The sequence below is a fragment of the Neolamprologus multifasciatus genome, chromosome 6, assembly GCF_963576455.1.
Source record: "Neolamprologus multifasciatus chromosome 6, fNeoMul1.2, whole genome shotgun sequence".
NCBI lineage: Eukaryota > Metazoa > Chordata > Actinopteri > Cichliformes > Cichlidae > Neolamprologus > Neolamprologus multifasciatus.
In genome coordinates, this window is record NC_140444.1 from 9748464 (window position 1) to 9764004 (window position 15541).

The window sequence follows — 15541 nt, forward strand, 5'->3', positions numbered from 1 at the left end:
TTGCTATGCTAAATTATATGCTATCATCATTTTTCACACCAAAATATAGATGAACTGATAACTTTGTAATAGTTTCACCAACAAATATTACAATAAAATCATCATAGCCCAGCTCTGTTTCCATCCTTTCTTCTATTTCAGACACAGTTTAAACAAATTTGTTGTTTTTAAATATGTAATATTTAATATTTTCTGCAACACTCGGAGCTTGCTATATCCTGGTCTGTTAGCCAGTTTGTAGAGGTTACGAGTGAAAATGATGATAAAAATAAACAAACCAAACAAACACATAACTTTCCTTAATCCGTGCATACAAATTGCCCAATTCCTGTAAAGCACAAAGAAAAGCCGTGGAACAAGTAAACTGACAAACTCATGTTAGAAAATAATTTTGCAATCAAAAATGATCACACAGACACATATAAATATACAACTGGGGTCAAAAATGATTCCACTGGTTAAAGAGAGTTCTTTCTTTCTTAATTCTGTTTCCCTCATCCTCATCAGTATTAAACTTGGCACCTCTGACTTAACTTCTCCTTCACAATGTTTTACAGATAACTGGTAAAAGTGCTCATGCTATAAGGACGCTGCAGCACTAACCAAATGTTTATTTCACTACAACAGTTCACGTTTAGAGAGCAAACATCCACGTAGTTCTTTAAACTGATTCATCCTTCAAAGTCTTCTTCTGAATCTGGGGCCATTCATCTTCAGAGGATTCAGATGCCTGAGGGGAGAAAACAAACAAAATACTTCAACGGCTTGTTTATCTCTAACTGGGTGACGAAAGAAACTTATCTGGCCTCACCTGATCGAATTCATCCTCTCTCACTGCTTTCAGCAGATCAGAATCGTCACTGTGGACTGAAAAGTCCTATAAAAAGATATTATTGAGTGGTGCTTACTGTGCTGGGAGTAAAGTGGTACAATACAATCAGTATGTCATTGAATGCACTAAAGAAATCGCCACTTACCAGCTCGTCCTCATATACAGCTTTGCTTCTCTGCATCTCCAAGATCCACCTGCAAAGAGACAAAATGCACATGTAGGCTACAGCTGTCTTAAGAATGATTAAGTGTGCAAGCACAGACATTTTTACAGTCCCATACAAGGGAAGGAGAGAAAGGGGTGTGAAAAAAGTAGCCAAATTCAATGTGATTAAATCCCCACAAACTGCCATGTTATTCATTTTATTTCATTCATTATTCATATCTTAAACTGCTGTTAGGTTGTTGGAAGCTGACCCATTTTAGTGAAGTCAAAAATAAGTAAGTAGCATTTCATGTGACGTTTTTATAAGACACATTGATCACTTGTTTCAGTTCCATTATCATAAAAAAAAACCCAATTTTTCCAAATTTCCAAAACACAGTACCCCATGTTCAATCTTAGCTCCCCAAATCTTACATGTCATTAAAGACAGGATCGCAAATGTACTCATAGCTCTCTGGTAACCCTGTGATGGTGAGTCTTAGCTGTAGACAAGAAGGGTGTAGCATCTGACATACAGTAGAGTTTTTCCCTTGATAGCTTTAATATTTAACCACAAACAAATAAGGATCTAGGCTTGAACATTACATTCATTGTTGCTGTTCTTTGAAAAGCTGCTGTGCTGCAAAAGGAAAACAGGAAGCGGGGGCCACTTTACTTTGTTACTTATAGTCCACCATTGTTTCTTTCAGTGGCCTATGGTGGATAACACCCCAATAAAAACAAAGAAAAACCTGACTCTGGAGGAAGTAGCACAGTTCCCTTCACATAGGAAGCATTGACATTATAGTTACTATACTTTTCAGCATTTTCAGAATTAAACAAAGAAATAACTCACAGAGACTTTTCTCCATACTGCCTCTTCCCTGAAACGAAAGTGAATAATGTTATTTTTCAGCAGCAAATGCAAAGGCTGCAAAACGAGATGAAAAAAAAAGCATCTGTACTCACTGAAAATCACTCCAATCCAGCAACAAGCAGACATCAGGAAAATCAAAAAGGCAAAACTTCCAAATACAACTCCCACTACAAAGTCAGGAATGCGGTTCAGCACTAGAGGGGGAGGAAGATGAAGAGATGATTCAAGCTGTCACCTGGTATCTGTATGTTTGACTCAAATCAACTGTACCTTCTTTATCCAAATATCGCCTCTTGCTGCTTATGGCGGTGCTGTTGTCGAAGCTGTCTGATACTTCACAGTAGTACGTCCCGGCGCTTTCCCTCCCCACAGATAGCAGGAGTATCGATCGTTGTGGCATCTGGTCCACCACATAGTAGTAGGTTCCTCGATCCTGTAGGAGGGTTTTGTCGTGGAACCACTGATAGTGTGGATGTGATCCCTTCTCCACTTTGCAGTAGAACCTCAGGCCAATTACAGCGTAGTTTTCTCCAGTGTCGTAGTCATAATGCATTGTCACAGGTCCACTAACAGGGACTGGTGGATGCCAGAAAGGGATGTCAAGACAAATAGATGTTAACTGTAAAAACACATGCTTATCTCAGTAATTTGTTAACAGTTTTAAAAACATACCAACATGCAAGGGCAACCACTGACTGTATGTGGTCTGTTCTCCGTTGCTCGCATGGCATCTGAGAAAGCCTAAGTGGCGGTCCAAGACCAAAGGAAGCTTAAACACGTAATGTCTCTCTTCCACTGTCATGTTGATGACCTGCTCTTTCCCACGGTACAGCGAGTAGGTGATAGGCAGATCTATCAGGAGGATTTTTCCCCACAAAATGAGTGCTAACCTTTGACTGTGATTTCAATTTCAGAGCTGTTGGAGGTGAAGACTGTTTTGTTGAAGACGTTGGTAGCCACACACTTGTAGGAGCCACTGTCTTGAGGATTTGTTCTGAGGGTGACAAAGAAAACTATTCCTGTAATATTTGAATTTATTGTTTCCATAGACTGTACAGGAAAAATAGGTGTCAATATATAGCCAGCAGGGAGCGACTCCTCCAGTTACGTAAAAGAAGTCTAGAGGAGTTCTAGCGTTTATGAGAGATTGACTCTTAAATCATTTTCTGATAAGTTTATGGTCTAATCACACTAGTTTCAGGTCCCTGTTAGTTCCTGTTAGAGTCAAAAGAAGAATATCAGGTATGCTTTAGGGTGTGCCTACCTGGTAAATTAAAAACATTGTATCTGTCAAAACATTTGGTCTGAATGACTGTTTTGTAAATTAGCTGATGATTTCTTAATCAGTCTTAAATGATTATTCTTAATGGTTATGCAATGTTTTCTCTTGTATATATTGACAAACAAGAACATCTACAGTGGCCCTGAGAGGCCAAACGGACTGCAACTTAAGAAAACACCAGCAATAAGAAAAACGCTGCAAAAGCACACAAAACACAACGGAAATAGGAAAAACGACAACGGAAACAGGAAAAACAAAAACATAAATAGGAAAAAACATTTCCAAAAGCACAAGGGAAGTGTTTCTGGGGAGACAATAAACCGATGGACCAGTTGCAGGAACCAAAATATGCTAAGAATGCTACTTGCGCTGGGAGACACTTAAAACAAGTGGAGGATCTATCGGTTTTGTGAGGAAAGAAAAGATGAGAGGTAAGTGTGTTAGCCTAACTATTAGCCTAAAAATCCATCATCAGTATTATATGAATCATGATAAAACACACCTACCATGTTTTGGTTCGTCGGGTTATTGTCTCCCCAGAAACACTTCCCTTGTGCTTTTGGAAATCAATTTTTTCCTATTCCTATTTTCTTTTTTCCTATTTCCGTTGTGTTTTGTGTGCTTTTGCAGTGTTTTTCTTATTACTGGTGTTTTCTTAAGTTGCAGGCCTCTCAGGCCACCGTAAAACATCAGTCATTTTAGCCCATTCTTCTTTAAAATACTACTTGATTTCATTGAGTTTTAGTAGTATTCATTTACGCACAGCCCTTTTAAGGTCCTGCCAATGCATTTAAATCAGAGGTGTGGACTTTGTGCATTCGCAGCACCTTGATTCTTTTCTTTTTTCAGTCATTCTGTTGTAGATTTGTATGTATGCTTGGAATCATTACATGACCCAGTTTGGGCAAAGCTTTAGCTGTTGGACAGATGGCCTCACATTTGACTGTGCAATACTTAGAGATGAACAACTCAATGACTGAAAACATCTGTTGTTGCAAAACCAGCCCAAATCATCAGCTCTCCATCGTGCTTGACAGTGAGTATGAGCTGTTGGCTGTGTTTCACTAAACTTAAACTTGGTCGCACTTGGTGATGATCAGGTAATCAAGTGCATTTGATTTGCAGATCCTGTCTGTGACTTGAGTGCACAGTTTATGTTGTTTTCTCAGTCAGTGTTTGACAGATCTTGAATGATTTGTACATCACAGAAGAAAAGAGGCTGCAGCATCTTGTTTACTTTAAGTTTGTCATATATGATTTGTGCCACTGATAATTTTCAGGACTCTTCAGAGAAACCTTTTATGATACATTTTATGATACTGTTTGTGTTTTCCTTCATGAGCAGAAAATTCATTATAATTCTTTGCAAATAAACTTATTAGTTCTTTTTTAAAACATTATTTGTGTATGGACAAAACAAAGGGCACATGTCAAGTTAAACTAAACTAATTCAATTTTTATCTCCAACTAGTATTTTTCCCCAAATATCATAATACAAATTTAATCACAGTGAGGATTTTACAGTGAGGTACAATCAGTTTTAGATAATCCTACACTGTCAGAAGCTCAAATGTAAGTGGACTGTTGATTATTAGTAACATGCACCTGCTGGATTGCTTCATTTGATTGTCACTAACCTGTAGATCGTGAGCTGGTTGTCATAAATACGACGGAGGGAAGACGGCAATACAAGCTGATCATTGTGCAGCCATTTGTAGGAGATATAATTTCCAGCTCTAAGTTGACAGATTAGCTGAAGTGTTTCTCCCTCAAAGAAGTCATCTGGACCAGAATTGATGATCTGTGCCCCTTTCACCAGCTCTGCAGGACAGACACAAGAACAGGCTGAGATCCTGGTGCACTTTCTGAACAACAGTAAAGCTTATTGATACTGACTACTTTTCCCCCAAACTTCAGACCCCAACTTCAAAAACAAAAGCAGTTATGTTTTTTTATATCCATAGCAGTACAGGGTGAAACACAATGAAACAGTTTGATTAAAAAAATAATTAAAAGAGAATAAAGACAACACAGACTGATAGTCAGCAACTGTTTATATGCATATAAATAAAGGGACTCACCGATAACCTTTAAATAGTGTAGGTTGCTGGATGTGGAATTAATATGAGAGATAGAGCGGTTTTGTACGCTAGCCACACACTTCAGATAGCCGTCATAACGCTTTTTGATAACCATGGGAATGTTTGCGGGCTCCCCTTCCAGTGAAGTGTATTCACCCAATGCCTTGTTGGGGTCATCCTCCCTGTAAAAAGGGTAGTAATTAGAAAAATGTCATCATTTAATGTAATGTGTCTCACCACAGTGGTTAAATTGAATGTACCCACTTAAATATCTGCAGCAGGATTTCGTGATTTATTGGGTGGTTCGGCACTTCACATTGAAACTCTACATACGTTTTCACCAAAGCCTCATTGGGGCCATACAGTTGTGGATGCCCCAGAAAAAACTGACCTATAAAGAATAGAAAGAAAGACAATGAAAATATCACAAAAAGAATCAACAACAACACAATTAAAATACACACGCTACACACATACAAACAGTAACGCTCACTTACTGCTTTCCTCGAAGCAGCAGCACAACCCTGCAGGGATGAAAAAAGAGAAAGAAATTAAAGAGATTAGAAGATTTTAACATTGCGAAATATTAAGTTTACTGTGGTTCCCTTTGTGTTGCTTACCCAGAATGACCACAAAGAAGGAAGCAAGCATCTTCTGAAAAAACAACAGACTTTAATACAACATTAGTCCTTGAAAATTATTACAGGGAGCTGCTGTCAGACACAAGTGTGACAAATTTTGTCAGTTTTAAACTGTGTGTTCAGGCAATGCATATGGAAAAGTACGCACACACCCTCTTAGAAACATGTGCAAATAACTGATAGTGTTACTCTGGACCTCCCTGCCTATGCTCCGTGCCTCTGTCATATCAGCTAGCTAACTGGTGTTGTTTGCTATGAATATCACGTGAAACACAGTGTAAAGTAAAACTGAAAGTAAGATGTGTTTTTGCATTATTTTAATTTTAAAAAAAAAGCAAAAACATCAGAAACAAAAAGTAATCTAATCATTAAAAATTTATTTGCATCAAAATAACAGTATACAGGAGGTAGGCAATGCAATTTCGCACTTGTCTACAACTGAATGTTCCAACAGTGCCACGTAGAAAGTCCAGTAACCCAAGAACATTAAATATGAACATAATATAAACATTTAAAATTAAATATTGTATTAGGAGGTGAAGGAGTCTTGTGCATCATACTGTGACCTCAGTGATCTGAAAGAGAGAGAGAGAGAAATGTGTTACAATCACATCTAAGGGAGCTGATTTTAGCTTAAATTGAACTTTTTCTGCTCACTTTTTTTATTCTTGGATCCAGAAAGAACAGTTTTGCATGACTGACAGTTCAAAATACGTGCCTTTGTGCAGTCGCACATCTAAACACACAAACACACGAACAACAGAGAGCGGGGACCCTCAGGAACTGTTTTTGTTATTAGCTGGCACCACACATGAAACATCAGGGCACAAGCACACATATCGGTAGTGATGCAGGACACTGGTGTTGTGCCAAAAAGTGATTTCCAATGTCTTTCTGTGGTTTTATTTTAACGTCTAATATCATCGCTTATTTTAGTGAATAGACTGTAGTGAACAGGAGTTATGAAGTATATGATTATACGTAATATAAGGAAATGACTTGTTTTTGAAGTATTTCATGTCTCTGCATATTTGTACCAATATTGTCATCAGTCCAGTCCTTCTTGTTTACTTCCAGTAAGTTTTTAGAACTGTGATGTTATATTTGTTACAGTTTCTGCTGCCCCTCGGCTAGATCTCTCTTGAAAAACACATTTTTAATGTCAATGACACTTTTTACCTGGATAAATAAAGGATATATAAAAGTCTGGTTGCAGCAGCTGCTTTTTGATAGGAATGCTCTTTCTGGCTCTAAATTACTTGATGTGATTGATATATAGTGATATGACTCACCTATTTTTGACAGATTTTAGGTCAAAAAGCCATTTATAACAGCTTAAATTCCCTCAATCATTTTTTTTCACAGTGTGGAGGTAATGGTGTAGAGGTTAAGAACTGACAAATAAATTAATGTTTTGTTGTTACAGTTAGGAACCATTGGTGCAGTTCACTAGTCTGTGGGTTTGGCATCTTCAAAATCCTCATGTAGTTTACACAGTTTGAGCCTGAAAGCTTGTGCTATATATTTATGTCTCCTGTACACTGATTATTTGTTATCGGTTTGTTCAAGCATGTGTGATTTCCTATCAAATAGGAATTCCAAAAATATCCCCCTGAGAAAAATATAGATTTTGTGCTCAGAACAGGAAAACTGACACACTAAGGAAAGTGGAGGAAAAATGTGTTCCTTGTTTTATGTACCAACTGCAGTAGTTCTTTACAGAAATCCTTCAGTAAATTTACATATACTTATTTCTTAATTATAGGAAAGAAAGGGACATTAAGAGTGTGACTGGACACTAACATTTCACTGATCCTGAATAGTAGTATTATAGTTTTTGCTTGCATACCTGATTTTGAACATCGCAATCTGTAGCAGTAGTATCAGCCATATTTCCCCCTGACTGGGGCGTCAGTTCAGACTGAAGTGCATCAGAGCTGGGGTGAGATGGCACAAACATTTATGAAGAGGATGATGTAACTAACAAACAATCCTTCCTTAGCGTTAAACAGTTTATAAAAGCAAATATGTAAAGAATGCACATGCAAATAATAACACAACAACAAAAGAGCCATATCAAAGTCCAAATATTTTAGATATGAGCCCGTTCGTGGTTAAAATATTTTTAAAGGCCAGAATATCTATATTCCATCGAAAAGCATAAACTTTGAAAGTTTCCAAGCAATAAGCAATAAGCTCAACTCTGTGCTGATCCCTTTGAAAGAACATTCGGTTCAGGTCATTTAAAAAATTGAGCCACTTTGCAGCTGAATCGAACCCGTCTGACTCTTCAGAAATTAAGTCAAACTCCAAGACGCTTTGACTGTGACAGCTTACCTATGGAGGTAAAGCTCAGTGACATCTGAATAATTTTTTTAAAGCATACAGACTTGCTTTAATGTGATTATGTCTCAGTATGACATTGTAAGGTTACTGTATTTCAGCTGTTTTTATTATTTTCTGTTTCATTGTTTGTGTTTTCTGTCTTTTTTTGTTATTCTCTTTCCAGATTTTTACTTATTTTTACTTTTACTTAATCAATTTAGCTGCAGGGTCTTCATGTAAACTCTTTCTTTAAAGTGTTTCATGAATAAAACAATAAATAAAAATATTTGTTATTATTATCTGCCCCCCCCCCCCCCCCCCCCCCCCCGCCAAATACACTGCAATGAATTGCATGATACATTTTTAAGGAATAAACTGCAAAATAATACCACATGTAGCAAATATGATACAAATTACAACTCTTATAAGCAAATTAATATTTAATTTTTTTTAACTTCATCAGAAAGTTTGCTAAATACTCCATTAAAAAAATAATTTTCTTGCAATTATTTCATTTTTCAGGCTTTAAAGAGTTATGTAAATATAAGAATATCACACTTAGTTATAGTTGGAGTGTTTCAGGTGTAAAACTTACTTTGCTGGAACACTGTTGGTATGAGCTGGAACAACAGATAAGATGACAAGAAGACAAGAAGTTTTAATAGAAATTCCTGCGTTTGTACCAATCAGTGGATTCCTGGTTCTCACACACACCTTGCTGGTTTTCAAACATCTTGTACATGCAGGCTGAACCCACTGCTAGCATGAGGAGAAGGAAGCAGCAGAATGCGATGGTGACAGCTTCTGTGATGTTCATGCAAAAACCTGAAAGAGATGAGACAAAGACAGTTTCACACTCTGAGGCATCACACAGACTGCTGCACAAAAGTTTAGGGTCACTTGTGACATCTACAAGTTTGAATGAACTGCATATTTGTTTTGAAATAAAATAGTATAAACTGTACCAGAAATGTTGCAAATGACAAGCAATAAGCAATAAAACGTTATCAATCAATAATTAATGACTTTTAAATGGCAGTTACATTTTTACGCAGTTTGTTTTCATTAAAAAAGCTAAAGGCTATTCTAACAAAGGAAGAACATTCAATGCTGGAAACTTGCAGGACTGAGCAAGAATACAAAGAGTCTCCTGACAGAGACACAAACACCTCATTGTCTCCCTTTATCAAATGTTTCCCACAAACCTCGAGCTGCAAAATTGCTACAGATGTCCAAATGTGTTTGGATTAAAAAGAAGAAAATTTGTGTAAAACAGAACAAATCTGTCAAGCCTAATGGAGGAAATGTTCTGGTTTGGGGTATGATGTGGAGGTAAAGATAAGATTTGTGCAGATTAAAATGGATTTAGCTGACAGACGTTTAGGATTGCTCTTGTCGGGAGCTTCCTCGTGCAACAGGTCAATCAGCACAGATCCAAAATATGCAAGAATTATGTAAGAAAGAAACAGCTGGTTGTATGTCTGGCTTGGCCACCAAACACATCTGTTTTTGCCTATTGAGGTGATGTTTTTGCATCTATTCAGTACCCATGAAACCAGTCTCACTTGTAGGTGGTGCTTTGTGTACAATGGAGTTCACAAACAAAAAGCCTGCTGAAATCTACTTTCTTTTAAAAAGTGCAATGCAAAAAACTCAAAATCTGAAAAAAGGGGGTGAGAGCAGAAGATCACGATAGAGACTGCACTAGGATCAGAACAGGAAGTTTCACTAACGCTAAACAGCCAAAGCAGGTTATGTCACAAAGACAGGCAGAGCTATAGAGGGGTGGGGGGGGGGGGGGGACGCAGGTGAACACAACTGACAACAGGTGAGAATAATGAGGACTCAGAAGAAGACAACAGGAAACAACGCTGACACAGGGCACAGGAGAAAACATCCTTCAAAGTAAAAGCAGAGAATAACCCAAAGAGACTGACAGGCATGAATACTGACACCTACTACTAACAAGATGACACAGCACCCTCTTTTAATCCCAAATGCAAGAAATCACAAACCAAAACTTATTACTAAAAACAACAACGTAAAAACAAAACCAGACCTAAGATTTGCAATACACTAGAATAACAAAGGAATCCTAACAATAAACACAAAAATCAAGACTTTAGACACTGAAAAAAGGGTGGAAAAAAAGAAAATTAAAGAGTTTAAAAAAAGGAATTACTGACAATCAATGAAGACTGCAATGCTGTAACTGTGAATATACTCCTTGGACAAAAGTAGAATTTAAAGGGCAAAATAACTTCAAATTCATTATTTAATCGGCTGTATTTTTCATCACTCTGCACTTTCATTTAATAAATACAAATATTTTAAAATATTTCGATTTTTTTGTTTTGCATGACCCCAAACTTTTGTGCAGAAATAAGATTAATAAAACAAACAAAGTATTTTTACTTTGACTTGGTGGCGTTTCGGTTGAGGACGCTGCTTGAGACATGGAGTTGACTGAAGGCATAAAAAGTGCAGAAACCCACAGGAAAACACATTTATATTAAATGATGCGTGTGAACAAAAGCCTGGGTTGAACAGAAATCCTTTTTAAAGCATAATTTGGCCTTCTTGGAGAGAGCTAGACAAAAAGCTCAAGACCACACTCATGTCTAGACTGTGGCATAAAGGTTCAAGGGACAGTCTTAAGGTGGAAATGATCTATCATGGCTGCTTATTTCAATTGGTACTGTATGTTTTCTTGCAGATTAGAACCATTACATGGAGTTTATAAACCTCAATAATAAAGCAAGTTAGTATACTTCCCAAAATGACTACTCCACAAGTTTTACTCCTCTCTTAGTCCTGGTCTTTCACCTGTGACTTGGACCAGCTCAGCTTCACTCTCCACCCAGGGCCCTGAGTCATCGTAGCTGTCCCTGGCCCTGCAGCGGTAATACCCAGACTCCTCAGGGCTGAGCTTAGTGAGGATGAGGGATCGTCTTCGGTCAGCGAAGGCAATGTGAGGCAGGATGGGCTGAGTGTGGGAATCCGGATGAGACTCAGAGGGAAGGACAGAGTCGTTGAAGACCCACGAGATGTAAGGAAAAGTTCCTCTGCTGACGTGACAGCTCAGCCTTGCTGTAGTCAGTTTGGAATCAGCTGTGTACAGATATTCCACCTCCACTTTCACATTTCCTCCAACTGGAACTTGACAGACAAAGAAGAAGGAAGAGAGGGTCACAAATCACATAAAATATAGACTTCATGTAAAACATATCAATGCAGAGGTGTCTTAAACATGCAGTCTTTCTAATGGCCAGCAGGGGGCGTTTCGTCTGGTTGCAAAAACAAGTCTAGAAACAAGTCTAGAAAAACGACGCTTTCCTAAGTAAGAATTTGTGCTCTTACTCGATAGGTTTGAGTCTACTTGTCTTGGTCCTGTGTCTGTCCTTACTTAAGAGTTTTCCTCTTTGTGATTTTCTCTATTCTTGTAATTCTAGTTTCGTTTTTTTTATTATGTGTTTGAGCTTTTTATTTTTATCATAGGTTGAGTTTTCAGTTTGTTCCCATGTCTTGTTGTTAATTCTTGGTCTGTGGGAACCGTGTTTTAGTTACTTCCTGTTTTATTTTGGCAGCCTCTGTGTATTTAGTTTTACTTCTCTGTCACTTCCAGGTGTCTCTCACCTCTTTGTGGATATAGTCGCTGCCTCCCTTTGTCGGCCTGTTCAGTTCAATTCTCCCTATGCTTTATGAGTTTTTCAGACATTTGGATTTATTAGTTGATTCTCTGTTGTGGATTTTCATAAACTTCAACTAGATAACGGTCAGTCTTTTGTTTTGGATCCTTTTCTGCATCAACACTTACTGAAAGCAACTTCAATTCAGTTCAGTTTTATTTAAATAGTGACAAATCACGATGGAAATCCTAGATAATCCCCCTATCTGAATCGTTTACACATTGAACTTCATATTGTATTGTAATGTAAGCATCTCTAATGGGCAACAGGAGAAAGAATGCACCTTTAAGTCACTTTTGCATTGGCTGCATCCATCTACAGTCTATGGTAAAGACCGAGATCATTCACACATCTTCATACCTACTTCCAGGTTCACGGGCTCACTTGTGAGGTCTTGATTCTCGGTTTTCACCCGGCATCGTGCCTCTCCCATGTCCAGCTCGGGTACTACGACTACAAGGAACCAGGCAGCCAGGGTCTGAGCTGCTGTGACGGAGTCCACTTCTTTACCGTCTAGTAAAAGATACAAGTTCACCGGAGGGCTCCCTCTTGTTGACCAGCACGTCACATTGCCATGGTAACTGGTTCCCTCTTTATGAACGGAGAAGGAGATCTCTGGCTTTGAAACATAGACTGGTGCAGGAGGAAGGAGGAAGAGTTTTTTTTAACTTTACTTAAATAGAAAAAATATCAATCCCTCAGTGCTAATGAAAACTCATTAAAAATGCCCTCTGGGAACATTACAATGGACCTAATTGCATGCAAATCTATTCAGTAGTTCATGAGATATTTCTGAACTAAATTGGCTGATAGCGCCAAGTAGCTAACGTAGTATTTATAAACTTTGTAAATTCTGTTAATATGTACCTTTGATTGTCACCTGGATCTCTGTGCTGCTGGAAATCCTTTTGATCTCATTCACACTGGACCAAGCACTGCAAGAATAATTTCCAGCATACTCAGGAGTTACCCTCTCCACCAGCAGCTTGTTTTCCACAAAGTGGAAGGGGAGAGAAGTCGAAGATGTTATTTCCTTCCTGTTAAAAAACCAGCTGTAGGAAAGGTTGGACCCCATTTCAACGTCACAGCTCAGGGCCATGCGTGACCCCTCGTATGCAACTGGGGGGAAGGGTTCAGAGGTCACTCTGGTATATGATGGTGGAGCTGGAAATCAGGGAATAAAAGACAGTTGGTGAAGAAAAGGGGAAAGTCAGTTGAGTAAGCTTTAATGAACTACCCAACATCCGATACTCACTGACTACTCTCAGCTTAATGCTGTTGCTGATTTCTCTGGTTCCTCCAGCTGTGGCCCTGCAGTGGTATGACCCTTCTGACGCTGCAGTTACTTTGATAGGGAATGATGCACCTTGGCCACCTTGAAAATCTCTATTGCGGCCAATTCGCCCATGTCCATCCTTTATCAGCTCATAGATGACTGGTGGGGAGACGTTAGGTGCAACACAATGGAAAATCACTCTCGGGCCACTGAAAGCCAGGTCAGGACCCGTCAGCACCGGGCGAAGAGAGCTTGATCCACCTAAAGAAGCAAATGAAACATCTGTGCATGCAAACTTGAAACTATAAAAAGATTTTAAACTATGCTCAATAAGTACCGTTCAGTCTATGTTGCTACTCTTACCTGTAGCCTTAAGCTGTGTGTAGTGACTGAAGGAAGATTGTGGGTTGAATTGTAGAAATTAGGTTCTTAAAAAGGGTGACTGGGGTCGGCCTCAGAGACAAGGTGATGAACTCTATGATATGTTTGCTCAGCGTAAAGATGCTATTCAGCATCAACATGCAGCGACCTAGGTAAGTAACTTTGAGCATACAATTGTGGTCAGAAGTTTATTTACAACTTGCGTGGGCATGGATTTCATTGTAATATTGGACTTTTAATGATTTATTTGAACTGTTTTTCCCAGGCTGTAATGTTAGTACAACACTGGTACAAAATTATAGATACCTTTGATGTGTGGAAAAAACATGTATGTGGAATTTTTTCCCCCTTCCTGATTTCTTAGGTTTTTTTTTGTTTTTTTTTTTAAATATTCGTCACTCTTTAAAGTTTCAGATAATCAAAAACATTTTTAATGTTAAACTAAGAAGTAAATGCAAAAGCTCTCCAAACCTACCTGGACCTATCTGGAAAGGTAATTTTCCCCGCTTGTTAAATCATGAATTATTTGGGAATTTTTAAAAGCTGATTTCATTTTCACTAGCCACACCCAGGCCTGATTACTGGCAGACCTGCTGCATCAAGAAATCACGTAAATACAACCTTTGAGATGTGATGTTAGAAGAGATTCAGATTATCTGAGGCAACTGTGTGATGATATTATGTCAAAATGGAGCAAAATCTCAGAGGGATGTTTACAGCACTTTGTGGAATCACAAAAGCTTTTCAGGCCATGTTAGGAAAAATTCAATGAGTTGTGAAACAAATCACAAAAAACATTATTTTCTTTAAAATTAAGAGTAATATGTAATCTATTACTTTTCTTTTAGTAACAACCCCAGCAATGGTGATTTGCACCTTACAGGGACCAGACTTTAACTGCTGTTGGCAATTTTGTACATCAATTATAATAAAAAAGGTCCTAAATCACATACAGAACACTCATTAATCCATTTTGCTTTATAGAATTTGAAAAGTGTTTTTCCTGGTATTACCAACTACTGACTCATATCTGTAATTACAGCCAGCAGACACAGGGAAAACAAAGACACATTAGAAGTTTTATGCTGTGAAACAGCAGGGTTAACCACAGCACCACTATGCTGCCAATATCAAAGACTGATACAACATGAAACACATCAGACATTATTGAATGCTTTTCATTAAAGTGAGCAGTAAAACTTTAAAATCTAAAGAAAATATCAACTTTCTTGTTGTTTTTGTTCGAACACTGACTGTCCACATTAGCTTCAGTTAGTCCCAGGAGGGACAGTCATGCAGAGTCTTAGTGTAGGGACAGAAGAGGGTTATTACTGTAACCTTGTTTCTGAGAGTATTTTTAAGAAGCTGATTTCATTTTCACTAGCCACACCCAGGCCTGATTACTGGCAGACCTGCTGCATCAAGAAATCACATAAATACAACCTTTGAGATGTGATGTTTTAAGAAGCAAACATCTGAAAAGCGTGAAGATCTCTGTCATCTTAGCCACATATCTTAAGCACCCAGTTAACACACTCACTTATCTTGACGAGGAAACTTGCCACAGCTGGAAAAAACAACACACACATTAACAATATTATTCAATAATAATAATAGTAAATTTTCCCAGTTTTACATCAAATTAATCGACTCACCCAAAACTGGCAAAAAATTAAGAGCCTGACGTTTCTCCATAACCCTCTCATGTACCTTTGGGCATGGTTTCTTCAGCTTGCCAAGGCTTGCAAGGGTGTTACACATGTGTTGCAAGCAGATAACATACTGGGCTGTTAACTTCATTTTAAGGGTCTCTGTGATGTCAAATGCAAATATAGCTGAAATGTGCACAAAGATTTTGATCAAATTGGAGAAAAACATGCACAGTCAATATTAAAGGACACGGTGAGGCCACCGTTAAAGTCTTTGAGTGACCGTGACCTCCATACTTTCAACATATTATGTGCATACATTCCTTATGTACAACAAATTGTATCCATAACCTGCATAAATCCA

At 38.1% G+C, this 15541-nt stretch overlaps 2 protein-coding genes across 4 annotated transcripts; both read right to left on the bottom strand.

The window, feature by feature from the left end:
• Positions 1-540: 540 nt before the first annotated feature.
• Positions 541-6108, bottom strand: LOC146516396 (platelet endothelial cell adhesion molecule). Of its 2 annotated transcripts, XM_085163973.1 has the most exons (13): positions 5837-6108; positions 5714-5740; positions 5481-5607; positions 5217-5398; positions 4773-4956; positions 2744-2847; positions 2526-2705; positions 2124-2429; positions 1946-2047; positions 1833-1860; positions 978-1026; positions 812-877; positions 541-730 (listed from the first exon to the last, which is right to left on the bottom strand). In XM_085163973.1, the coding sequence occupies exons 1-13, from the start codon at positions 5865-5867 to the stop codon at positions 662-664; spliced, it is 1455 nt and encodes a 484-aa protein (XP_085020099.1). In that variant the 5' UTR covers positions 5868-6108; the 3' UTR covers positions 541-661. The 2 variants fall into 2 exon arrangements, with proteins under 2 accessions (XP_085020099.1, XP_085020098.1); XM_085163972.1 differs by lacking the exon at positions 2526-2705.
• Positions 6109-6217: 109 nt separating this feature from the next.
• Positions 6218-15339, bottom strand: LOC146516397 (Fc receptor-like protein 5). Of its 2 annotated transcripts, XM_085163959.1 has the most exons (11): positions 15184-15336; positions 15069-15095; positions 13127-13408; positions 12739-13035; positions 12232-12504; positions 11009-11341; positions 10598-10648; positions 8897-9007; positions 8778-8802; positions 7707-7794; positions 6218-6432 (listed from the first exon to the last, which is right to left on the bottom strand). In XM_085163959.1, the coding sequence occupies exons 1-11, from the start codon at positions 15326-15328 to the stop codon at positions 6412-6414; spliced, it is 1653 nt and encodes a 550-aa protein (XP_085020085.1). In that variant the 5' UTR covers positions 15329-15336; the 3' UTR covers positions 6218-6411. The 2 variants fall into 2 exon arrangements, with proteins under 2 accessions (XP_085020085.1, XP_085020086.1); XM_085163960.1 differs by lacking the exon at positions 10598-10648 and having other exon boundaries at positions 15184-15339.
• Positions 15340-15541: the final 202 nt, after the last annotated feature.

Bases quoted from the DNA above. Each gene is read 5' to 3' on its own strand.
- LOC146516397 (XM_085163959.1), bottom strand. From the start codon at position 15,328: ATGAAGTTAACAGCCCAGTATGTTATCTGCTTGCAACACATGTGTAAC. The intron at 12,505-12,738 runs GTACATATTAAC...CTCCTGCACCAG, and splicing joins GATCCAGGTGACAATCAAAG to TCTATGTTTCAAAGCCAGAG. The intron at 11,342-12,231 runs GTATGAAGATGT...TTGTCTGTCAAG, and splicing joins GCCCGTGAACCTGGAAGTAG to TTCCAGTTGGAGGAAATGTG.
- LOC146516396 (XM_085163973.1), bottom strand. From the start codon at position 5,867: ATGCTTGCTTCCTTCTTTGTGGTCATTCTGG. The intron at 5,741-5,836 runs GTAAGCAACACA...TCATCCCTGCAG, and splicing joins CTTCTTTGTGGTCATTCTGG to GGTTGTGCTGCTGCTTCGAG. The intron at 878-977 runs GTAAGTGGCGAT...ATCTTTTTATAG, and splicing joins CTGTATATGAGGACGAGCTG to GACTTTTCAGTCCACAGTGA.